At 44.8% G+C, this 22333-nt stretch overlaps 1 protein-coding gene and 1 pseudogene across 2 annotated transcripts in view; one reads left to right on the top strand and one right to left on the bottom strand.

Moving 5' to 3' along the window:
* PSMG1 (proteasome assembly chaperone 1) overlaps positions 1–22333 on the top strand; it is a 168952-nt gene that overhangs the window by 53626 nt on the left and 92993 nt on the right. For both annotated transcript variants that reach the window (XR_010111149.1, XM_063601441.1), the window contains exon 7: positions 19488–19550. Coding sequence is in view for 1 of the 2 variants with exons in the window: in XM_063601441.1 (XP_063457511.1) it covers positions 19488–19526 (39 nt within the window). In the remaining variant the exon portion in view is untranslated. The remainder of the gene's footprint in view (positions 1–19487; positions 19551–22333) is intronic.
* LOC100984601 (large ribosomal subunit protein uL23-like) lies at positions 11915–12890 on the bottom strand (annotated as a pseudogene).

Below are 22333 nucleotides of genomic sequence, written 5' to 3'. Positions count from 1 at the left end.
GGCTGTGGTGACATCTGACTGTGGGTATACATGGGAGACTGATGCCAGTGACTTGCAAGTAGTACTCAAACCCTGGTTTTTTTTTTTTTTTTTACCTCAGTTTTCCTACTCATAAAATGGGAATAGAAGTAGTTCACACAGCGGCCTGATTTGCAGATTATATGTGAAGTCATTCTACATTTCGGTTTATAAATTCTTTGCTAGAACTTTTATGGTATGTATGTCTCTTTAAGAAGACTTAAAATATAAATAGGGATTTTAATTCTGACTTTACTAGAAAAGTCTATTTTTGATTTCTGGTGCTTTTGTGAGATTTTGGTACTTAATTACCATATGTTCCTGTCATGCGAATCCAGATCATCTTAATTAGGCACAGCGAGAAGAACAGTAGGTACCAGACACTTCAGGGGACCCCAGCGGAGAGATTTTAGGATTTAGAGACCAGAGGCCTTAGGTACAAAACAGATTCTGCTCTTTCACAAAGCACAAAATCTTTTAGCCATCTTGCAGAGGAGAATGTGGCTTGAGGCAGGAATCTCCAGTGTCCCACCCTTCCCAAGTCCCGCATACAGAAAAGAGCACAGATCATAAATAATATGGTTTGGATGGGTGCGGTGGCTCATGCCTGTAATCTCAGCACTTTGAGAGGCTGAGGTGGGTGGATCGCTTGAGGTCAGGAGTTCGAGACCAGCATGGCCAACATGGCAAAACCCTGTCTCTACTAAAAACACAAAAATTAGCTGGACGTGGTGCCTGTAATCCCAGCTACTCAGGAGGTTGAGGCAGGAGAATAGCTTGAACCTGGGAAGCAGAGGTTGCAGTGAGCCAAGATCACGCCATTGCAGTCCAGCCTGGGTGACGAGTGAATAAATAAATAAATAAAAATAATCTGTCTCAAAAATAAATAAGTAAACCCCTGTTGGATAAATATTTGCTGAATATCAGGATTAAGACACTGTGGGGACAGTGCCAATGATTATACATCATAAACAGCACAAAAATGACCAATGCAAACTTTTCTTTTCTTTTTTTTTTTTTTTTTTGAGACGGAGTCTTGTTCTGTCGCCCAGGCTGGAGTGCAGTGGCACGATCTTGGCTCACTGCAAGCTCTGCCTCCCGGGTTCATGCCATTCTCCTGCCTCAGCCTCCCGAGTAGCTGGGACTACAGGCGCTCACCACTACGCCCGGCTAATTTTTTGTATTTTTAGTAGAGACGGGGTTTCACCGTGTTAGCCAGGATGGTCTCGATCTCCTGACCTCGTGATCCGTCCGCCTCGGCTCCCAAAGTGCTGGGATTACAGGCGTGAGTCACTGCACCCGGCCCGAACTTCTCTTTATAGGTAGTCTTAAAATGTCACTGGAAATGTTTTGAACAGCAGTCTTTTGTTACTGCAAAAATTCAGCAAGTCAATTATATGGGCCGGGAGGAATTTACACTTTAACTCCCTTGCACATTTGCCGTTCACTTACTTACTCGTGGGGAACAGTGAAAAAGCTGGGATGGAAGTGAGGCTTTCTTCACCACATTGATGGCCCACATTTTCCCATGCTGTGAACTCCATCATGAATACCTGAGGCCAATTTTCTTAAATCAGATTTCCCCTTACTTAGAATTGGTATTGCATATGCATGTTTCCTGCAGGAATGCAAGTCTTAAAGGGCTGCAAAATGTAGAAGTCGTTTGCTACTGCAGAATGTCCCATCAAGCAGCTGTACTTAACTTAGGAAAGCATTAAGTGAAGATTGGACACAAGGGGGCAGTATTGCTCAACAAAGGTTCTTTGCTGCTGCTGGTGAAGTTGGAGTTTTTAACCTGCTCTCTTCTAAATATGTAAATGTATAAATAATGCTCTTTGCTCATTTTTCTACAAAGACCCTTAAGCAATTAAAAACACATCAAAGAAATCAGTATGCATGAGCTTTTTAGTGTGTCTATTGATTATTTTTTAAGTAAATATTTTTAAGGATTTTTTTTCCCTCCCAGTTTTTATGAGACTGGCTGGTTATTAGCAAAGATAAAAAACTGCTCCTTTTCCTGGAACAGGCTGTTCTTTATCAGTAGTGCCGGGACATTCAGCCCTGGAGATATTAATATTCTTAAGATTCAGGAGGTTCTGTTCTCCGAGGAGAAACTGATCTGTGGGGAACCTATTGAATCAGGATCTCAAAATTGTCACCCGTTTCTTCTGGGTGGAAATTGTCACCACTTAAAGGGGCCACTGAGTGGTCTCAGATCACACTGCCAGTTTTTCGTGTCCACACTGGTGTGCTCCACATTTAGGCCTCAGTGTTCTGGGCCCTGCCTCATCCTCACGTTGCTCTGAGCCAGCCTCCTGTTGCGTTGTTGCATTGATTAAAACCACAAGCGCGTGGATTTCTCCGTTTTTTTAAGATTTCTTACTAGAAGTTGTTGGAATGCTGAGTATTTTCCTCCTTCCACTGAGCTGTGTCTGCCATGGGCCTCCCTTCAACAAGGCTTTCCTTCTTGTATTCATGGCCGGACCCCCTGGTGTGGCCTCATTTCCAGATTCCCGCTCTCCCTCCCCAGAAATGGTTTCCATATGTGACCCCATGCGCTCTGGGCAGGCACCTTTGGAGGGGCTGACCTCCCAGCTCTCTTCTCTGCAATCATCAACTCACACCTCCTGGGTTTCCTTCCAGGCTGCAGAGCTGAGAGCTGAGAGCTAAGAGCCCACAGGCAGAGGGCCCTCTCCAGGCAGGTTTTATCTGCGACCTCTGCTGACTCAGGAGTGTGGGAGGTGATGGCCTTAGGGTTCTGTCTGGTGCTTTCTGTCTGATCTGCTGCGGGCTCTCTTCTTCCAGCCGAGGCCATGAGGGTTTTCATGGATAGCTGGGAGCTGGATTCTAGGAGACTGGATGCTGTCACAAAGAAAAGACCGTTTGAGGCTGGGTGCTGTGGCTCACACCTGTAATCCCAGCACTTTGGGAGGCCGAGGAGGGTGGGTCACTTGAGGTCAGGAGATTGAAACTAGCCTGGGCAACACAGTGAGACCCCTTCTCTTAAAAAAAAAAAAAGAAAAGAAAAAAAAAAGAAAAAGAAACACTAAGGGAATTCCTATGTGGTTCCAGGTCCAGCGTGAAGCCCTAAGGCCCCACAAAGGGATGTGAGCAGCCTCTGCCTGCCCTCCAGGGCTGACGGTCACATAACTAACCTCGTTATGACTCAGTGAGCCAGGCCTGGCAAATGCCTGCGGCAGATGACTGACCCATCCTGCAGAGTTCAGGTTTCAGCTGAGAATTGAGCCCAGGGTCTCTTGGACTCATGTGCACACACAGGACCTGAGTGGGGGCCATCCGGCCTGGGGCCAACTGACTCCCAGGTCCATCAAACCCAAGTCCGTGCCAGGGCCATGAAGGCAATGTGGGTGCACCAGAGGCAGTGGCATGCTGGTGGACTCAGGTGGTTTGTTTTCCGGATTTTCAGCTTGGGAAGGAATTGGGATGTGTTTTGTGAGTTCACAATGGGGTGGATGAGAAGTGGCAGGAAGGCAGATGGTATCTGTTGGAAGTGCACATGGTTGCAAGTGTCTCCTGACTGCAGAGGCAGAAACAAATAACATGAATAGTCATATATATATATATATATATATATATATATATATATATATATATGTGTGTGTGTGTATATATTTTAAATTCATAGACTTTACTTTTTAGAGAAGGTTTAGGTTCACAGCAAAATTGAGTGGAAGGTACAGAGGTTTCTGAGCCCCTACACATGCACAGCCTCCGCCATTATCAACATCCTCCACCAGAGGGTACATTTGTTACAATGGATGAACCTGCATTGGTGCATCACTGTCGCCCAGAGCCCAGAGTTTACACAGGGCTCACTCTTGGAGTTGTATGTTCTACGGGCTTGGACAAACGTGTAATGACATGGATTCACCAGAGCCAGAGTTTACACAGGGCTCACTCTTGGGGTTGTATGTTCTACGGGCCTGGACAAACGTGTAATGACATGGATCCATCATTGTAGCATCATACGGAACAGTTTCACTGCCCTAAAAATCCTCTGTGCTCCACCTATTTATCCCTTCCTCCCCTTAACCCCTGACAACCACTGACTTTTCACTGTCTCCATAGTTTTGCCTTTTCCTGAATGTCACATGGTTGGACTTACACAGCGTGTAGCTTTTTCAGACTGGCTTCTTTCCCTTAGCAGTGTGCATTTGAGGTTCCTCTATGCCTTTTCATGGCTCCACAGCTCATTTCTTTTCTAGCACTGAATAATTGAATGGTCATATTTGTCCAGAAGTCTGGAGTGGACAGTCCCGGGATGCTGCAGGGGCTCAACAAGGTTATCAAGGACCTGGTCCCACTGCTCTTTCGGTTCCACAATCTCCATCTGGTCGCCTGATCCCCTCATAGCTGCAGAGGCAGCTGCACCTCCAGGAACCGAGACCTCCAAGACTGAAGCTGGAGGAAGGGGAAAGGTAGGGGAAAGGTGATGCCAGCCCAGGCTGACCCCTGTTGGTGCAAAAGCAAGAGGTTTCCTAGAAGGTCCCTGCAGAGAACATCCACTTACATCTCACTAGCCAGACATGGGTCATGTGGCCATCTCTGGACAGCAAAGGGAAAACAAATGGCCACATCTGGTCTAGACCAATCATGGCTCACCACAGTGCTGGGTAGGGGCGTCCTCTCCACTGCCTCGGAACACACTGGGGCTCTGTTAGTAGAGAAGTGTGTGCATGTGTATGTGTATGTGTGTGTGTTAGTGTGTATGTGTGTTAAGGGAGGAGACCACCCCTCATATTGTCTTATGCCCAATTTCTGCCTCCAAAGAAAGAAGAAGTAAAAACTAAAAGGCAGAAATGAAATCCACAGGCAGACAGCCCAGCGCCACACCCCGGGCCTGGTAGTTAAAGATCGACCCCTGACCTAATGGGTTATGTTATCTATGGATTACAGACATTGTATAGAAAAGCACTGTGAAAATCCCCATCCTGTTCTGTTCCATTCTAATTACTGGCGCATGCAGCCCCCAGTCACGTACCCCCTGCTTGCTCAATCCATCACGACCCTCTCACGATCACGACCCACTCATGCGGACCCCCTTAGAGTTGTGAGCCCTTAAAAGGGACAGGAATTGCTCACTCGGGGAGCTCTGTTGTTGGAGACGTGAGTCTTGCCGAAGCTCCCGGCCGAATAAAGCCCTTCCTTCTTTAACTCAGTGTCTGAGGGGTTTTGTCTGCAGCTTGTCCTGCTACAGTGTGAGTGTGTTAGTGAATGTGCATGTATGTGTTAGTGTGCATGTGTGTTAGTGTGCATGTGTGTTACTGAGTGCATGTGTGTACACGTGTGTGTTAGTGAATGTACATGTAGTGTGTTAGTATATACGTGTTAGGTGTGCATGTGTGAATGTGTGTGTGTGTATGTATGAGTGTATTAGTGTGTACATGTTAGCACGTGTTCGTGAGTTTGTGTGTGTTAGTGAATGTATACGTGTTTGTGTTAGTGAGTTTGTGTGTGACTGTGTACATGTGTGGGTGTGCGTGTATATGTGTACATGTGGGAGTGTGTGCGAGTGTGTACGTGTGTGTGTGCGCGCGAGTGTGTGTTAATGTGTGTGTATTGAAACAGTGCTGAGAGGTAACGGATGGTGTCTGTCAGCCACAAAGTGCAATACAAAGACCATTTTCGCGGCAAGAAACTGAAGGAGCTAGGCAGGAAAGCGGAGCCGCCTTAGCGGAGGTGGGCGCTGTCATGCTGGATGTAGAGGAGATTCAGGGGTCAGCCTGTGGGAGACAGGCCATGTGAGGGTAATCATCACATGAATGGTACAGATAAAGTTTGGAGATGGAAGGAATCACTTAGTTCAGAGAACTAACGGTGTTGGAGATGTTGGAGCTGGGCATTGGAGAATGGATATAAAACTGTTTAGCTGTTTTATTATATAAGAGTGACAAATATTGTTCCTTGTTCTTTAATCTTTATTTGTTCCTTCTCTGTAGTTAACAGCAGCCACAGTTTTCGGCAACATAAGGGCCGCCTTTCCCATCTTCCCTTGTGGCCAGGAATGGCCCCGGGGAGGGAAGGAAAGTATTCAGGCACCTTTTGGGTTGTGGCCCCCAGGGGAACAGGCCCCTTCCCTTTTCCCCACTCCTACCTGCAGGCCTGCAGCCCAGGTGGCAGGACAAGGAGATAGAAGGAAACTGAATTTGTGCAGCTCTGTAAGAGAAAATAAAAGGTTTTCTTGTTTAAATCAGTATTATTTTGGTTGTGTCTTTGTTAATATGAGCCTGTATTATAATTAAAGTCATAAGCTTTTAGTGTCTCCTGAAAGCTGCTTTAATCATACTTATCTAAATCAAGGCTTACCTCGCCTTGCAGTGTTAAGGAGCAATTTATAGCTTCCTTTTTAAGAAGGCCTTTCCTGCACTATGATCGGTTGATGGTCCATTTGTGTCTTGGGTCTGAATCTTCTGGTTGCCCTCTAGCCTTGTGGACTGGCGTGGTGGGTATTACTTGGAAATGCCAATTGGTGCTTCCCTTTTTGCCCTCTAACCCTTCACTTGGGTAGGGTTTGGTTGTCTCACGGAAGAGATGGGACAGCAGAAAGAGAATCAACTGGGGTCAGGTCTAGGCTTTCCATTTCCAGGGCTGTCAGAAAGAACAGCTGTGCACAGACACTGGGTGGGGAGGCAGATGTGAGGGACCCATTGCCAGCACATGCAGAGACAGTTCAGGACTGTGGGGGCCTTCAATGGGGGAGTGGGGGTGCCTCGCCAGGATCGATGGCAATGAGGTCTCCTCAGAGGGGCAGGCATGGATATCAACCCCCTCGGCTCACCTCAGCCCCTCCCCAAGGCAAGAATGAGGCAAGTCCCCTAAACCTCAGCTGCAGCTCGGCCAGTGGACTGAGCTTTAGCCTCTGCCATTGATAGGGTGAGGGCTTATGGTGGAAATTAAGCCGTGCTATGGAGGAATGCACAGAGCTGAATTTCTCACACACCTGCATTCACTGACAGAGACTGATACCTGCTACACAAATACTTATGGAGATCAGTTCTGAAGGGCCTGGCAAAACACTGGGTATTGCAGATTGAAAAATTGTGGCTGATGCAGGGATGCATGGGTTGGCCCCTCCCCTCCCTTCCATCTTTTTTCTGTCTAGTCTAGTCACAAGGGCTCTAGGTGACCATGCTGGAAGGTCTTGATGCTACTTGGTCATCTGAAGACTATTGGAATATTATCACAAATGTAGAATCTGTAGAACTAAAAGATGAGTCGCCTTTCCTGGTGGCAATTTTGAAAGGGTGTTTTTTTTTTTTTTTGCCAGCAGCTACCCACTTTGCACAGAATGCTTGGCCCATTGTAGAAGGTGCACTGAATATTTGCTGATGGAAAAGAAGAAACTCTGTGTTTCTTTGGGATTTCCAAATAATTTAGCCTTTGTTTGAGAGGCAAGTGATTGTAAGTAAATGGATCCTATTGGCACAATCATCGTTTTCTATTTGGAAGGAAACAGTCAGCACCAGAGTGACCTCTGAGGGCAAGCACCTGAGAGAGACCACAAAAATGTGTCCCCTGTAGAAGAAAGGTTGGAGAGAGCTGGAAAGAACTGTATCATTGACTCACCATGAATGATGCTGATTTTGCATAAAAAAGCTGCTTTCCATGAAATTTTATTGCTTATCTTAGAGCTGTACTAAGAATTGTAAATTAAAGGGTGAAAATAATTTGCTGAAATCCCACTTCTTTACCTTAAAAAGTCACTGATGAGCAAAACTGTGAACAAATAGCTTTCAAGCAAGTCAGCAGCAAAATAGTTTATACAAACAAATTATCCTGGTAGTGAAGAAAACGTTCTGAAAAATGGGATGCTTGGCCATAATAATATGAGTTATTTTAGGAGCCAACATGGGTGGAATTTCACATAATCTTAGGGGAGGTCTTTCATGAAATGCCATAAATCATAACAAAATCCAGAAGCAGTAAAGGAAAATATTGATAAATTTGACTTCACACAAACTAAAAGCTTTTGTAAGTCAAGAATGCCATAAGCACATTTAAAATACCAACCACAAAATAACCATCAAATTAAAGTATGAAGCCAATTTTCAACCTAGCACTTTTCTGAGCATTTTTCTTTGCTAAGAAAAATATTTGCAACACATTTTGTGGTGGAAGCTGACAGCTAGTTATCCACTGAAATCTATTTTCCTTCTTTAATTGTCATGGGATTCTAGAGAGGCCTACATAGCACTCTTGGGTGGCCCCCACAATCCCTAGTACCTGGTGTTCATGCCCTTACGTTGCTTCCTCCCCTTGAGTATGGGTAGGACATATGACTTCTAATCAATAGTGCATGGAAAAGGTATCAGGATTGACATGATTGTGTGTATGTAATTATATATATAGCATTGTCATATCCATCTTGCTGGATTTTCTCTCTCCCTGTTGGCCTTGAGGAAACCCTACATGGCAAGGAACTGAGGGCTTCTAAGAGCTGAGGATAACAGGGCAGGGCTGATGGATAACAAGGCAAGACGTTGAAGCCTCCAGTCCAACTGAGTTCTGCCAATCTGCCTGGGCTTGAAAGTGTATCCTTCCCCAATCAAACCTCAGATGAGACTACAGCCTAGCCAGTGCTTTGGCTACCATCTTGCAAAGGACCCAGTTGAGCCAAACCAAACTCCTGACTCACAGATTCTGTAAGATAAGAAATGTTTAGTTTTAAGCCCTAAGTTATTAGTGGTAATATTGTTAGGCAGAATAGAGTAGATAGTTAATACATAGCCCAACTATACTCCATCTTTCAGCTGTCCTGGCAGTTAGATGTGGCCATATGACCAAATTCTAACCCATAGGATATGAACAAAGCAATGTGGGTCACTTCTGGGCCAGGGGTTTGAAGGAGTTGGTATGACTCTTGCCCATGTTCTTCCCCCTTCTCCATAGCTAGAACACAGATGTGCCCCTACCCCAGTATTGACATTGCGGAAGAGAACAACATCTTGAGTCATGATGGAAAAATAAGATGGAAGGAACCTGGGTACCAGAATGTGATTTTAGTGTATCATATGAGTGGCCATGTGTTGCAGTATGAGACATTCACTTCAGACTGTCATAGGTGAGAGAAACAACCATTTATTTCATTTAAGACACGAATTTTGTTGGCTATTTTTGTTATAGCAGCTAGCCTAACTAATTTCCATAAGAAATAAAACATACAATTCCAGAAGAAAAAGCAATAAAATAATAAAAACTGGGCAAAAGACAAATAAAGACCCTTCACAAGAAAATAAGTATAAAAAGATGGAAAGTTTTTCCATCTTGTTCTCCTCCCACCCCCTGGCTCCTAGAACAGAAACCATATTATTCTTAAGAAAAGTAATGTCTATTTTCTCTGAGACATACTTTTTACCTATCTGACTGGCAATGTTAAAATGTTGATGGTTTCCCATGATGACATTGGTGTAAGGAAACTTTCCTTCTAATATACAATTCTGTTAGTAGAAAGTTAATTATGTGTAACTTTTCCAGAAGACACACACACACATACAAAACAAGCAGAGTACTAGAATATATTTGAGATGTATAGTAATGTCTATAGTCTGCCTACTCATGCAAATAAAAATATACAAGTACATATTTCTGAGTATATGCATAATCATTTTTTCTGGAAGGAAGTTGCAAGGAATTGTTAACCAGTGGGTAGAATGACTGGGGCTGAGGTGAAAATGTCATTTTTCATTTCATGTCTCTCTTGACTGCTTCAATTTTATCACAATGAATTTTTATTTAAAAAACACAAATGGATTATCTGGTGGTGGTTTGGATGATTCTGCCTTTTCAGCCAGAATCATCTTTTTTTTTTTTTTACTGCAAATAATTTATGCCAAGAATTTTACTGCCAAGAATTTATGTGTGTGTGTTTATGTACAAACACACACACACACATCTGCACATAAATAAAAATGTATACTCTATCATTTTTACAAAATCAACACAGTAGAAAGGAATTTAGGGCTTTAGCAGGGGACAGGCTGGAAAGGGATGGTACCTCTATATGATGGAATATGACTGAGCCATGAAAGGAATGAGGCAATTCTGTATGGACCCACATGGACAGATCAACAAGACAACAGGGAAAGAACGGTTTTTCAACAAATGGTGCTGGGAAAACTGGATCTCCACAAACAGAAGAATGGAGTTGGACCTTTTCTAACACCATATAGAAAAATTAACTCAAATTGGATCAAAGACCTAAATGTCTTTGAAAACTATAAAAGTCTTAGAAGAAAACAGGGCAAAATCTTCATGACATTGGATTTGGTGAGGATTTCTTAGATAAGGCACAAAAGGCATGAACAACAGAAGAAGAAAATAGGCAAATTGGACTCCATGAGGGTGAGAAACTTTTGTGCATCAAAAAGACACTTTCAACAGTAAAAAGGCAACGCGTAGAATGGGAGAAAATATTTGCAAATCATATGTTTGAGAAGGGATTAATATCCAGTATATATAGAGGACTAAAAATCAACAACAAAAAGACAAACAACCCAATTGAAAAAGGGGCAAAGGACTTGAATAAACATTTCTCTAAAGAAGATGTATAAATGGCTGGTAAGCACATGAAAAGATGTTCAACATCATTAATCATTAAGGAAATGCAAATCAAAACTGTAATGAGATACCACCTCACACCCATTAGGATGCCTACTATAACAAAAACAGAAAATAACAAGTGTTGGTGAGGATGTGGAAAAACTGGAACTCTTGTGCATGGTTGATGGGAAAGTAACTTGTTGGAGCTGCTGTGCAAAACAGTATGGCAGTTTCTCAAAAAATTAAACATAGAATTACCATATAATCAAGCAATTCCGCTTCTAGATATAGATCCAAAAGAATTGGAAGCAGGGTCTTGAAGAGATATTTGTACACCACATTTACAGCATTATTCACAACATCCAAAAGGTGGAAGCAATCCAAGTGTCCGTCAGTGATGAATGGATAAGCGAAGTGTGCTACGTATAACAATGGAATATTATCCAACCTCAAAAGGGAAGATTCTGACACACGCTCCAACATGAATGAACCTTGAGGACATTAGGCTGAATGAAATAAGCCAGTCCCCAAAAGACAAACACTATGATTCCACTTACATGAGGTATCTAGAGTAGTCAAATTCATAGAGACTGAAAGAATGATGGTTGCCAGGGGCTGGAGGGAGAGAGATATGGGAAGTTGTTGTTTAATGGGTACAGAGTTTCAATTTTGCAAGGTAAAAAAAGTTCCAGAGATGGATAATGGTGATGGCTGTACAAAGATGTGAATGTACTGAATACTGCTTAACTATACGCTTAAAAATAGTTAAGAGGGTACATTTTATTTTATGTGCATTTTACCGCAGGAAAAAAGGAAGAAAAAGCAACCAGCAGAAACAATGTGCATATAGCACAACTATAATTTATCAAAATATATATTGTTTGTTGTACGTGTAAAGAATTTCTGAAAGAACACACAAAAAAACCGTTGACAGTAGGGAGATTGGGAAATCAGATGACAGGGAGACCTTTTTTATTGTATACCTTCTGATAGTGTTTGGAATTTTAGTTTGTGATGTACACATCTTTTTGAATTTAAAGCAAATTATTGATTACATTTACTTTGAGGTTGATTTCCTAAATGACTCTGGGGGCAGCCAATGAGGATTATACTGATTCCTTATGTTGGTTTCTGCTGAGATATTTTGAGTTGTTGGATTTTGGTTTCTTTTATCAAACTCAGTTTTCCAAAGGATAATACTTAATTATTTAAGAGGAGAACAGTGAGACAATTAGAAATTTAGTTGGATTGCATTTGAACAACTTGAATTAATATATAAAACAGTAAAGGAGCTTTCTTTTTTTTATGGTGAGAAGGTATACATATATTTAGAATTAGCCAGCTGGACTCAGTTTAGATGATCCCAATTTTGTTGGCAACATCCAAAGCATCGTAATCAGGAGCCAGTGGAACATATGCCTTCTTCTCTCCATCAGGCCGAATCAGGGTGTTGACCTTGATCATGTCAATATCATAGAGCCTCTTCACAGCCTGTTTGATCTGGTGCTTGTTGGCTTTAACATCCACCATGAACACACGTGTGTTGTTGTCTCCTGTCTTCTTCATGGCCGACTCAGTGGTCAGCGGAAACTTGATGATAGCATAGTGGTCAAGCTTGTTTCTCCTGGGGGTGCTCTTCGAAGGATATTTGGGCTGCCTCCGGAGTCGCAGTGTCTTGGGCCGCCGGAAGGTGGGGGACGTGTGGATCTTCTTTTTTTTTGTGGCTGTGAACACCTTTCAACACTGCCTTCTTGGCCTTTAAAGCCTTTGCTTTGGCTTCGGCTTTAGGAGGGGCAGGAACTTCCTTCTTCGCTTTCAGCACCGTCTTGTGAAAAGGGTCAGCATTTCTTAAACAACAAATAGGGCAACAATCTAGAAAGCATTTGGCAAAACAAACAAACAAACAATGAATATATATAATCACTAATTTGTAGGGACTGTGCTTCTGTGATGTCTAGTAGAATCCAGGCACTATGAAGGAAATGCGAATACATCTGTGCTGGGTAACGAGTAGTTCCATAAACAATTTTCACAGCTAATGTTGATTATTGTAGATCATCTGGCTAGTTCATTTTGATTAAATTATCTATTTAGAGACAAGGAAGGATAAACAAGACATTGCCTTTAGGGAAGAAAAGAATGAGTGGAAATGTATTTTTATCCCTTTGAGTGATCCAGCATAAGAACTTTGGATTTGAGTGCACTCACAGGTCCATGGGGGAACAGTCATTAGGTAGTAAGCGGTGTTCGCTGGAGAACGGAACAGCTTCCCGGGCTGGGAAAAAGATGCATCTAAAGCCCAGGAAGTGCATGGTCTCACTCTGCCGTTTTCATTAGGCAGCTTTGTTCTTTTAAAATGCAAGATAAATGCATCTGCCTTAGAACTGAATTCTCCTGTGATAGAATTTTTTTATTCTAAATCTTTAGCTGAAATGTCCAATTATTTAAAATAAGTAATAATTTACACCCACTCTTCCGCCATTGAGAACTTAAGGCACAATATCTTGGCTTCATTGCTATTGCCGTTTGGAGCCGGATGCTCCTTCACGTGGGGCTGCCCAATGCACCGTAGGGTGCTGCACAGAACCCCTGGCCTCTACCCGCCAGCTACCAGTACATCCTCTTCCCCGGGTATGCCAAGCAAAAATGTCTCCAGATATTGCCAAATGTCCGCCAGGGGACAAAATCATCCCTGGCTAAGAACCGCTGCTTCAGAGGGTGGGGACCGAGAGAGGGCAGGATGGAGGGGGCCATCCACACTTGCGATGCTGCTGGGCCTGGGAGCAACATGAGCTCCCAGCTTCCTCCAGCCCTTTCCCTGCAAGGGGGAATGGCCCAGCTGAGGGGCTGGGATTTTCAGGGGCTTTATTTCAGTGAGCTGGGGTGGGCAGGAGTTTTATATGCACATATATGTTGGGTATAGATCAGGAGTGTGACTGCTGTGTCGAGGGGCTGCATATGCTCAACTCAAATAGATATTGCCAGATAGTTTCCAGAAGTGATTGACCAGTTTGCACTCTGAGTAGAGTGGCAAAATTGTGAGGGGATACTGAGCACTTCCAGGTCTTGGGGACCTGGCCAGCAGCTCCGACAGGCAGCCCCAATCTCTCAAGTCCTCATAAAAAATATGAGTGCCTTCTTTGGACATTACAGGCTCATGGGACCACCTCCTGTTTCATGAGGCCAATGGCTGGGCCTGCCTTTTCACTCAGAATTGAGAAATCATGCAACAGAGGAGCCTCTAGGTGGCACTGAATTCTGAGGCTTAGAGGACTTGGGCCTTTCCTATCCATGCTGCGAGTTCATTGTGACCTGATGCTGGCCTGGTTGGCCAGCTGAGCCCTGCCCTGCACCTGGGCTCAGAAATGCTGCGGGAGGGGTCTCAGCGGGTGGTGAAAGGCTCTTTCCTGACAAATGCGTGTGTGTGTGTATGTGTCAGTGTGGTGTGTGTGTCTGGTGTGTATGGCCTATGTGTGTTCATACATATGTGCTGTGTGGGTGTGTGGCATACATGTGTGTGAGTACATGTGTGCTGTGTGGGTGTGTGGCATACATGTGTGAGTACATGTGTGCTGTGTGGGTGTATGGCATGCATGTGTGTGAGTACATGTGTGTTGTGTGGGTGTGTGACATGCATGTGTGTGTGTACATGTGTGTTGTGTGGGTGTGTGACATGCATGTGTGTGAGTACATGTGTGTTGGGGATGGGTGGGGAGGGGAGGGCATGCTGAGCTCCTGAAAAAGTTTTGGTCCCTGCTGGAGATTAGGAAGTCAAGCAGAAATTTTTTAGAAGACAACAGTTTACCTGCAGGACACACACACACAAATTAATTTTTTCAAGTACAAAATTCAAAGCCACAAAAAGTTACACAGTGTAAAAGCAAGTGACCCTTCCGTCCTGCCGCAGCCTCTATTTGTCCCTTTTCTGCAGTGAAAATAGTGTAAGCACAGTGAAACGGAATATATATAACATATCATCTCTCTCTATAATCACTATATAAAATTAATGTATACATATCAAATACAAATTTGTATATATTTGAATATATTATGTATATTATATATATATCATTTTCTTTGGTATGTGGTGAGTGACAGGGTCTTATCTGGGCCTTCAGGAGTGATATTTGCTGCCTGGGCTCCTGTTGGTCTGCAGGCCCTTATGCTACAGAGTAGGCAGTAGCAGTGGCAGGACAAGTGGGAGGAGGGAGGTTCTGGCAGGAGAAGGTCCCTCACCCCCGTACACACTTAGATGCACTGATGTGTGTGCGTGCACACGTGCAAACACACACACACACACACACACACACACTTGATCCTTTGGTGTTTATTCTACGATTGGTTATTAACAGATTTGGGTGGATTCCTTAAAAGGAATTCCTTTATAGAGTTAGGAGTCTCTATTTAGAGCTCTGTGTACATGCAGGATGTGAGTTGAACAAGCTCTCCCAGGAGCACAGTTCTGGAGTGTGTGTGTTTTAAAAGCTCGGCTGCTATTTTTGGGAACGATGCTGGGGAAAGCGATCTTCGCAGGGAAGGGCAAGAGAGAAGCTCCTCCTCTACTCCACTTCTTTGTTGACCACAACACTTAGTGTTGCTAGCAGCATCCCTTGTGCAGTTCTTGGAGGTATATCACATCTTTTTGGCTGTAACTTTAGAGGAGTCTTAGGTTTCTCCAGCATCTTCAGTTTTGACAGATGGGCTGACTGGAGTTCATTAAAAAATGTCCATGTGTGTTCAATTTGCTGGAAACACGTTGGTTCTATTTTCTTAAAATGGGACACGTAAGAGTATTTGAAGATGGTTCAGATCTCTTCCCATCCACGGTGAGACCTCCTGCTGGGGGGCTGCACTCCCAGCCTTTCTCCAGCTTCTGTCACTGTCTCCAATGAGACTGATACCCCTAAGGACCTCTCAGATGTGTGACTTTCAGATGTAGTGTTGCTTGAAGAGATGTCTGGGGGTCTCAGGAGCCCCTCAAACTCAGTGGTACATCAAAGCCAAGGGGGACCTGTTTCTGGTGGGATGGTGGTTGTATTTGAGGCCTGCAGAGCTGGGAGAGGGGCTTGACTCTGAGCTCCTCCTCTTAAAAGCTTGAAGCTCTGGGAAACTCACTGACCCACCTTAAGCCACTCAGTCCTATCCCTGACTATCATTTTATTAAAGTCTATCTCTCCCTTTAGATCTAGTAATATTTGCCTTATATATCTGGTGGTCCAGTGTTGGATGTATATATGTTTAGAATTGTTATATCTTCCTGCTGAATTGATCCCTTTATCATTATATAATGACCTTCTTTGTCTCTTTTTACTGTTTATGACTCAAAGTCTGTTTTATTGGATATGAGTGTAGCTAATCCTGCTTGGTTTTGGGTTTCTGTTTGTGTGGGATGTCTTTTTTCATCCCTTTACTTTAGGTCAATATGTGTCTTTGGAGGTGAAATGAGTTTCATTTAAGCAGCATATAGTTGGATCATTTGAAAAATTCATTCAGTCTATATCTTTTAAGTGGAGTGGTTAATACATTTTCCTGTCATTTTATTAATTGATATCTGATTGTTTTGTATATCCATTGTTCCTTTATCTCTTATTTATGATTGTGGTTTGGTAATTTTCTGTAGTAGTAACATTTGAGTCTTTGCTCTTCCTTATTTGTGTGTTTGCTTTTCCAATGGGTTTTTATATTTTTGTGTATTTTAATTATGGTAGATACTGTCCTTTTGCTTCCAAATGTGGGACTGCCTTAAGCATTTCTTGTAGGAATGGTCTAGTGGTGATGAATTCCTTTAGCTTTTGCTTGTCTGGGAAAGACTTTATTTCTCATTCATTTATAAAGAAAAACTTTACTGGGTATAGTATCATTTCCTTGGACAGCAGTTTTCTTTTCTTTCAGCTCTGTGAATATATTATTCCACTCTGTCCTGGCCTATAAAGTTTCTGCTGAGAAATCTACTGTTAGTCTGACTGAGGTTCCCTCATAAGTGACTAGATGCTTTCCTCTTGTGTTTAGAATTCTCTTTGTCTTTGATTTTTGACAGTTTGACTATAATGTGACATAGAAAAGACCTTTTTTTGCATTTTATTTGTTTGGGGGTCACTGAGATTCCTGTATCCAGATGTATACATCTCTTGCTAAACTTGGGAAATTTTTCAGCTCTTATTTTGTTAAATAAGTTTTCTATTCTTTTAGTTTTCTCTTTACCTTCTGGGACACCAAAAATTAGAATATTTTGTCACTTTATAGTGTCCTATATGTCATGTAAGCTTTGTTCATTTTTTTTAAGATAGAGTTTTGCTCTGTCGCCGAGGCTGGAGTGCAGTGGCGCGATCTCAGCTCACTGCAACCTCTGCCTCCCAGGTACAAGCAATTCTCTGCCTCAGCCTCCCGAGTAGCTGGGATTAAAGATGCCCACCACTACGCCCAGCTAATTTTTTTCATATTTTTAGTAGAGACGGTGTTTCACCATCTTGACCAGGCTGATCTTGAACTCTTGACCTCGTGATCCACCCGCCCCGGCCTCCCAAAGTGCTGGGATTACAGGCATGAGCCACCGCACCTGGCCTAGCCTTGTTCATTTTTATTCTTTTTTCTTATTTTTATCTGACTGGTTTATTTCAAAAGACCTCTCTTCAAGTTCTGAAATCCTTTTTCTGCTTGATCTAGTTTATCGTTGAAGCTTTCAAATGTATTTTATATTTTATTTAATGCATTCTTTGGTACTAGAATTTTTATTTGATCCTTTTTTTATGATACTCATTTCTTTGGTAATTTCTCATTCATATCCTGAATTATGTTTCTGATTTCTTTGAACTATTTTTCTGTATTCACTTGTATCTCACTCTCCTTCTTTAATATCATTATTTTGAATTTCTTTCCCTGAGATTTCATAAGTTCTTTTTGATTTGGATCTGTTGCTGGAGAATTATTGTGTTCCTTTGGTGGTGTTATATTTCCTTGCTTTTTCATGTTTTTTTCTCCTCGCATTGATATCTGCACATCTAGTGTAACAGTCACTTCTTCCAATTTCTTGAATTTGCTTTCATGGGTGGGAACTTTTTTCTGAAGATGTATCTGTAGTGTTGAGTAGGGCACTTTGGTTTCGATTGTGGGTACAGTAGCATAGTTTCTGTGTGATTTCTTTGGCCTAACAGTGTCAGTGGTGTTTGATTTCCTCAGTGGCTTAGGATGTGGTTATTAGTGGAGGCTGTGGTCAAATTTTGCTGGGGGCAAAGATGCCAGGTTGGCCTGTCCTCAGGTCCCAGTGGTAGTAGCAGTGTGCCAAGTGTGCCTGTCCTTCGGCTTCAGGGATGTGTACGCTGGCACCAGTGTTAGCAGGTAAAAGAGAGCTGATTTTTGGGACTCCAGGCAGCTTACTCAGATACCAGTAGTGGTGGGCCAGGCAGGTGGGCAGGTTCTTGGGCCCCTAGGCAACAAGCATAGTGTGGGTGATGGCAGTAGCAGTGGCAGGACAAATCTCTGGCTCCCAAGCAGTTTGTGCTGGTGTTGGTGGTGGCTACAACATGCTAGGTGGGCCAGTTGCCAGGCCTGCAGGTGGCATGTGCAGGTGGGTGCCCACTGTTGCAGGGATGGCAGGTTGAATGGGCCTAACTTGAAGCCCCTGGGAGGAGGGCTCAGGTGTCAGCGGTGGGGACTAGGCTAGGCAGTCCTCAGTCCTCTGGTTGGCATGCCTGGACACTGGGGGTGCAGAGCCAGGCTGGGTAGACCTGTCCTCAGACCCCCAGTGGTGCTTGCAGGTCCTCGTTGTGGTGGGCAGGGGTGGGGTGATCCCCAGGCCCAAGGTGTGCTGCAGCCCTGCTTCTGGGGAAGGCTAAGTAGCTTTCAGTGGCAGCAGCCACATGCAGGTGGCTGAGGAGTGCACACTTTGTGTGTGCATTGGCACCTGTGACTGCTGTGGGCAGGGGGGTTTGTTTTTAAGGTGCATGAAAATGTGTGGCAGCATCACTGCCAGGGGCAGTGGGCTCTTTGTTACTGACTCGCACTTCAGCCCTGGGGGCAGCCATCAGTCATGGTAGCATCTGTGGGCAGGGGATGTCAGTGGGGCTCCAGGGATGTGGAGATCCAGGGGCTATTGGGTCCAGGATGCAGTCTGGTGAGGGCTAGGCTCTTATTGTGACACCCTGCTGTAGCTGCCTAGGGTGGGGGTGAGGTGGGACCTAGCACGAGTTCCCCTCTGGAGCAAAGCCATCACATGGTCTATAGGCAGCATCCTAGATAAGTCTTTGGGGCTGTGAGAGTCTAGGGGCTTTCCCGTGGCTAGGATGCAGGAGTCTGCAGTGGAAGTGTGGACCTCCAGGGGTCACTCACTCACCCTTTCCCTGCACTGGGAGCCTCTCCAGGATCCCAGCTGACCCCTGCCAAGCAGGCTGCCTTGCTTTTCTCGCCTTCCTGGCTTTAGGTGTTTCTTGTCACTCTCTGTTGAATTCTAGTGTTCTCTTAGATGATCTGTTCAGAGTGTGACCATCTACTCGCTATTTTCGGTCTTTGTTGTGGAGGGGGTGAGCACCAGAAGCCTGCAGTTAGCCATGCTGAAGCCCTGCTGAGAACCTAATATTTTTGACTCCTTGCTAATTTTGACAACAAAACTTTCTTTCACTAACTTTATACTGATCCTTACTTATATCTTTTTCTTGGATTCGTTTTTTTTCTTCTGCCAGAGGAAACCCTTTAAGAATTTTCTCAAATAGCGCTTTATGGAACAAGTTCTTTGAAACCATCTATATATGAGCCCGGAGCTATTACTTTTTTGTGTTAAATAATAATCTAACCAGATGCACTGTTCTAAGTTAAAATGCTCTTCTTTAAAATATCTAAGGTATGACTCCATAGTTTTCTTGTATCCTGTTGTTACTGAAAGGCCTGATAAAAATCTTATTTTTGTTCTTTTGCAGGTGTGGTGGGCTGAACCGGGTCGTCTGAAAGGATGTTGAAATCCTAATGCCTTTGGAACTAGGGTAATTGCAGATGTAATTAGTGAAGAGATGAGGTCTTACTGCAGTAGGCTGGGTCCCTGATCCAGCACATTGATGTCCCTCTAAGAAGAGGGGAAGAGACACAGAGATGCAGACACTCAGGGGGAAGGCTGCACGAGCAGGGAGGCAGAGGCTGGGAGTGTCGTGTCTACAAGTTGAGGACGGTGGCAAAACCAGAAGCTACGAGGGGCATAGAATGGAATCTCTCCTAGAGCTTTCCGAGGGAGCGTGGCCCTGCTGATATCTTGATTTTGGACTCGTAGCCTCCAGAACCATGACGGAATACATTTTTGCTGTTTTAAGTCACCCATTTGTAGTGCCACACTTTGTTCTGGAAGACCTAGGAGACGAATCCAGCAGGTCACCAACTTTTTCTCCTGGAAGATATAACCTCTCATGTTTTTCTTTGCTCTTCCTTCCTGCTGCCTGGCTGGCGTGGGTTCTGCCTGTCCTGTTCACTGCCCCATGAATCCTGTCAGTCTGAGGATTTATAAATGCATGTGACTTTTTCATTTTAGTTTTGGGAGACTTTCAGTTATTGTTTCTTGAGCGACCTCTCCCCCGTGCCCTTTTTCCGCTTCTCTCTCCTTTTAGGGAGCTGCTGCTGCCCCTCCTGTTCTCCGCCTCACCTGACTGTTCTGCCCTTTCGGCTTCTCCTCCCTTCCTGACCCCGGACCCCCGGTGCACTCTTTTTTTTTTTTTTTTGAGATGGAGTCTTGGTCTGTCACCCAGGCTGGAGTGCAGTGGCATGATCTCAGCTTGCTGCAACCTCCAGCTCCCTGGTTCAAGCAATTCTCCTGCCTCAGCCTCCTGAGTAGCTGGGATTATAGGCGCCCACCACCACGCCCAGCTAATTTTTGTATTTTTAGTAGAGACGGGGTTTCACCATGTTGACCAGGCTGGTCTCAAACTCCTGAGCTCAGATGATCCGCCCGCCTCGACCTCCCAAAGTACTGGGATTACAGGTGTGAGCCACCGCGCCCCACCCCCCAGTGCACTCTTCAATGGGTCTGTCCTGCTTCTTAGCCCATCCCTCCTGTCCTTTATTTCATCAATTCTGTTTCATATCTAGCATCAGCAAGTGTTTCTTCTTTCTGTTTGCTTCTGCTTTGTGTTTCCCAAATCCTCTGTTCTCGCACTGGGGGCGTCGCTCGTGTTCACTATGGATTTTCGCTGCCCTAGCTTGGTTCTGTTTCCTCAGGAAAAGGTGATTCTGTGGCTTTTTCCTCTCACTAGGGACTGTGCTCCTGGTCACCTCCCTGCGGGCTTGACCGTGATTCTGCTGGGATGATTGAGGGGTGTAGCTGGAATTGTCTCCCTGGGTATTGGGTAAAAGACTAGGCCTAATGTGGGGTCCCTCGGGTGAGTTTCAGGAAGACAGCAGGTTCTAGTGTGTACAGGGCCCACAGCCCCTGTCCCTCAATCCCTTTTTTTTCCAGGTACTTCTCTCTGTGGGGAAGCCACCCTCCACCCATTTCCCTGGGTAGGGCTGGGGAGGGCAGCCTTTGCTCAGGGGTCTACCAGGGCCTGGCTCCAGAGCTGCTGGGAGTCACCCTGACTGGCACTGAAGCCGCCTCCCCATGGCGGGGCTGGCCTGGATGCTGGCCGAGGCCCATCTGTGGGTGTGCACAGAGGTTGTTTCCTCCTCCGCCTTCTCTTTTATGGGGTCCTGAGAACCCTGAGGTCCCTGCCCAGCCTGTGGTCTTTGGCTGAGCAATGCAAATGTAATGGGAACCAGGAGGTGTCTTCCAGGTCCCATGCAGGCCTGGTCTGTCCTGGCTACTCCTAGGGGAGAGAACAGGCCTTTCCAACCCCATCCGAGACCCTGCTGGGACCTCTGCATCCACGCTACCTTCCTTCCCTGCTATGCACACCACCCCCAGCAGAATAGTTTGGATGTCGTCTCCTGTAAATCTCGTGTTGAATTGCAATCCCCACTGTCGGAGGCGGGGCTTGGTGGGAGGTGGTTGGATCATGTGGGCAGATTTCTCATGAGTGGTTTAGCGCCATCCCCTTGGTCCTGTCCTCGTGATAGTGAGTGCTTGGGAGATCTGGTTGTTTAAAAGTGTGCGACACCTCCCCTCCATTCTTTCTCTCACTCCTGTTCTGGCCATGTGACATGCCTGCCCTTGCTTCGCCTTCTGCCATGAGTAAAAGCTCCCTGAGGCCTCCCCAGAAGCTGAGCAGATGCCCTGCGCCATGCTTGTACAGCCTGCAGAACCGGGAACTAGTTAAACCTCTTCTTTATAAATGATGCAACCTTAGGTATTTCTTTATAGCAATGCAAGAATGGCCCAATACACCCAGTGACGCTCCTGGGTTCCTCAGAGCTATTTTGTCAGCTGATGAAGAGGCTCGTAGGTCCAGCCACTTCTGTGATTGCTTGTTTTATCTCCATGGATGGGGAGGGGGGTCCTGTCAGGGAGCTGGCAGCCCGTACTTGTTTTCCATTTTGTGTGGACATCACACAGCTCTTTGAACAAAGCAAGAGTCTCACTCATGGCTTCTTGTGTTCTGAGATGTACTTAGATCCTTAAGCAGTGTCCGTGTGAACATGGGACAGCGAGAAGGCATTTGGACTCCTCTTCTGGGCCTTGTGTATTTTGTGGTGCTGAGGGGAGGGCAGGGCGAAATGGGGATGCTGTCTTTGACATGCTGCACAGGCCATGAGCCTGGCTCAGCCTACACTGTAGCGCAGGGACCAGGGCAGGGGAGGCCCTTTTATCTGTTGCTCCTGACTTGGCGGTTCTGTCCTAACAGCAGCA

The sequence above is a fragment of the Pan paniscus genome, chromosome 22 (genome assembly GCF_029289425.2).
Source record: "Pan paniscus chromosome 22, NHGRI_mPanPan1-v2.0_pri, whole genome shotgun sequence".
Taxonomy (NCBI): domain Eukaryota; kingdom Metazoa; phylum Chordata; class Mammalia; order Primates; family Hominidae; genus Pan; species Pan paniscus.
This window is presented reverse-complemented; position numbering and strand designations above follow the sequence as displayed.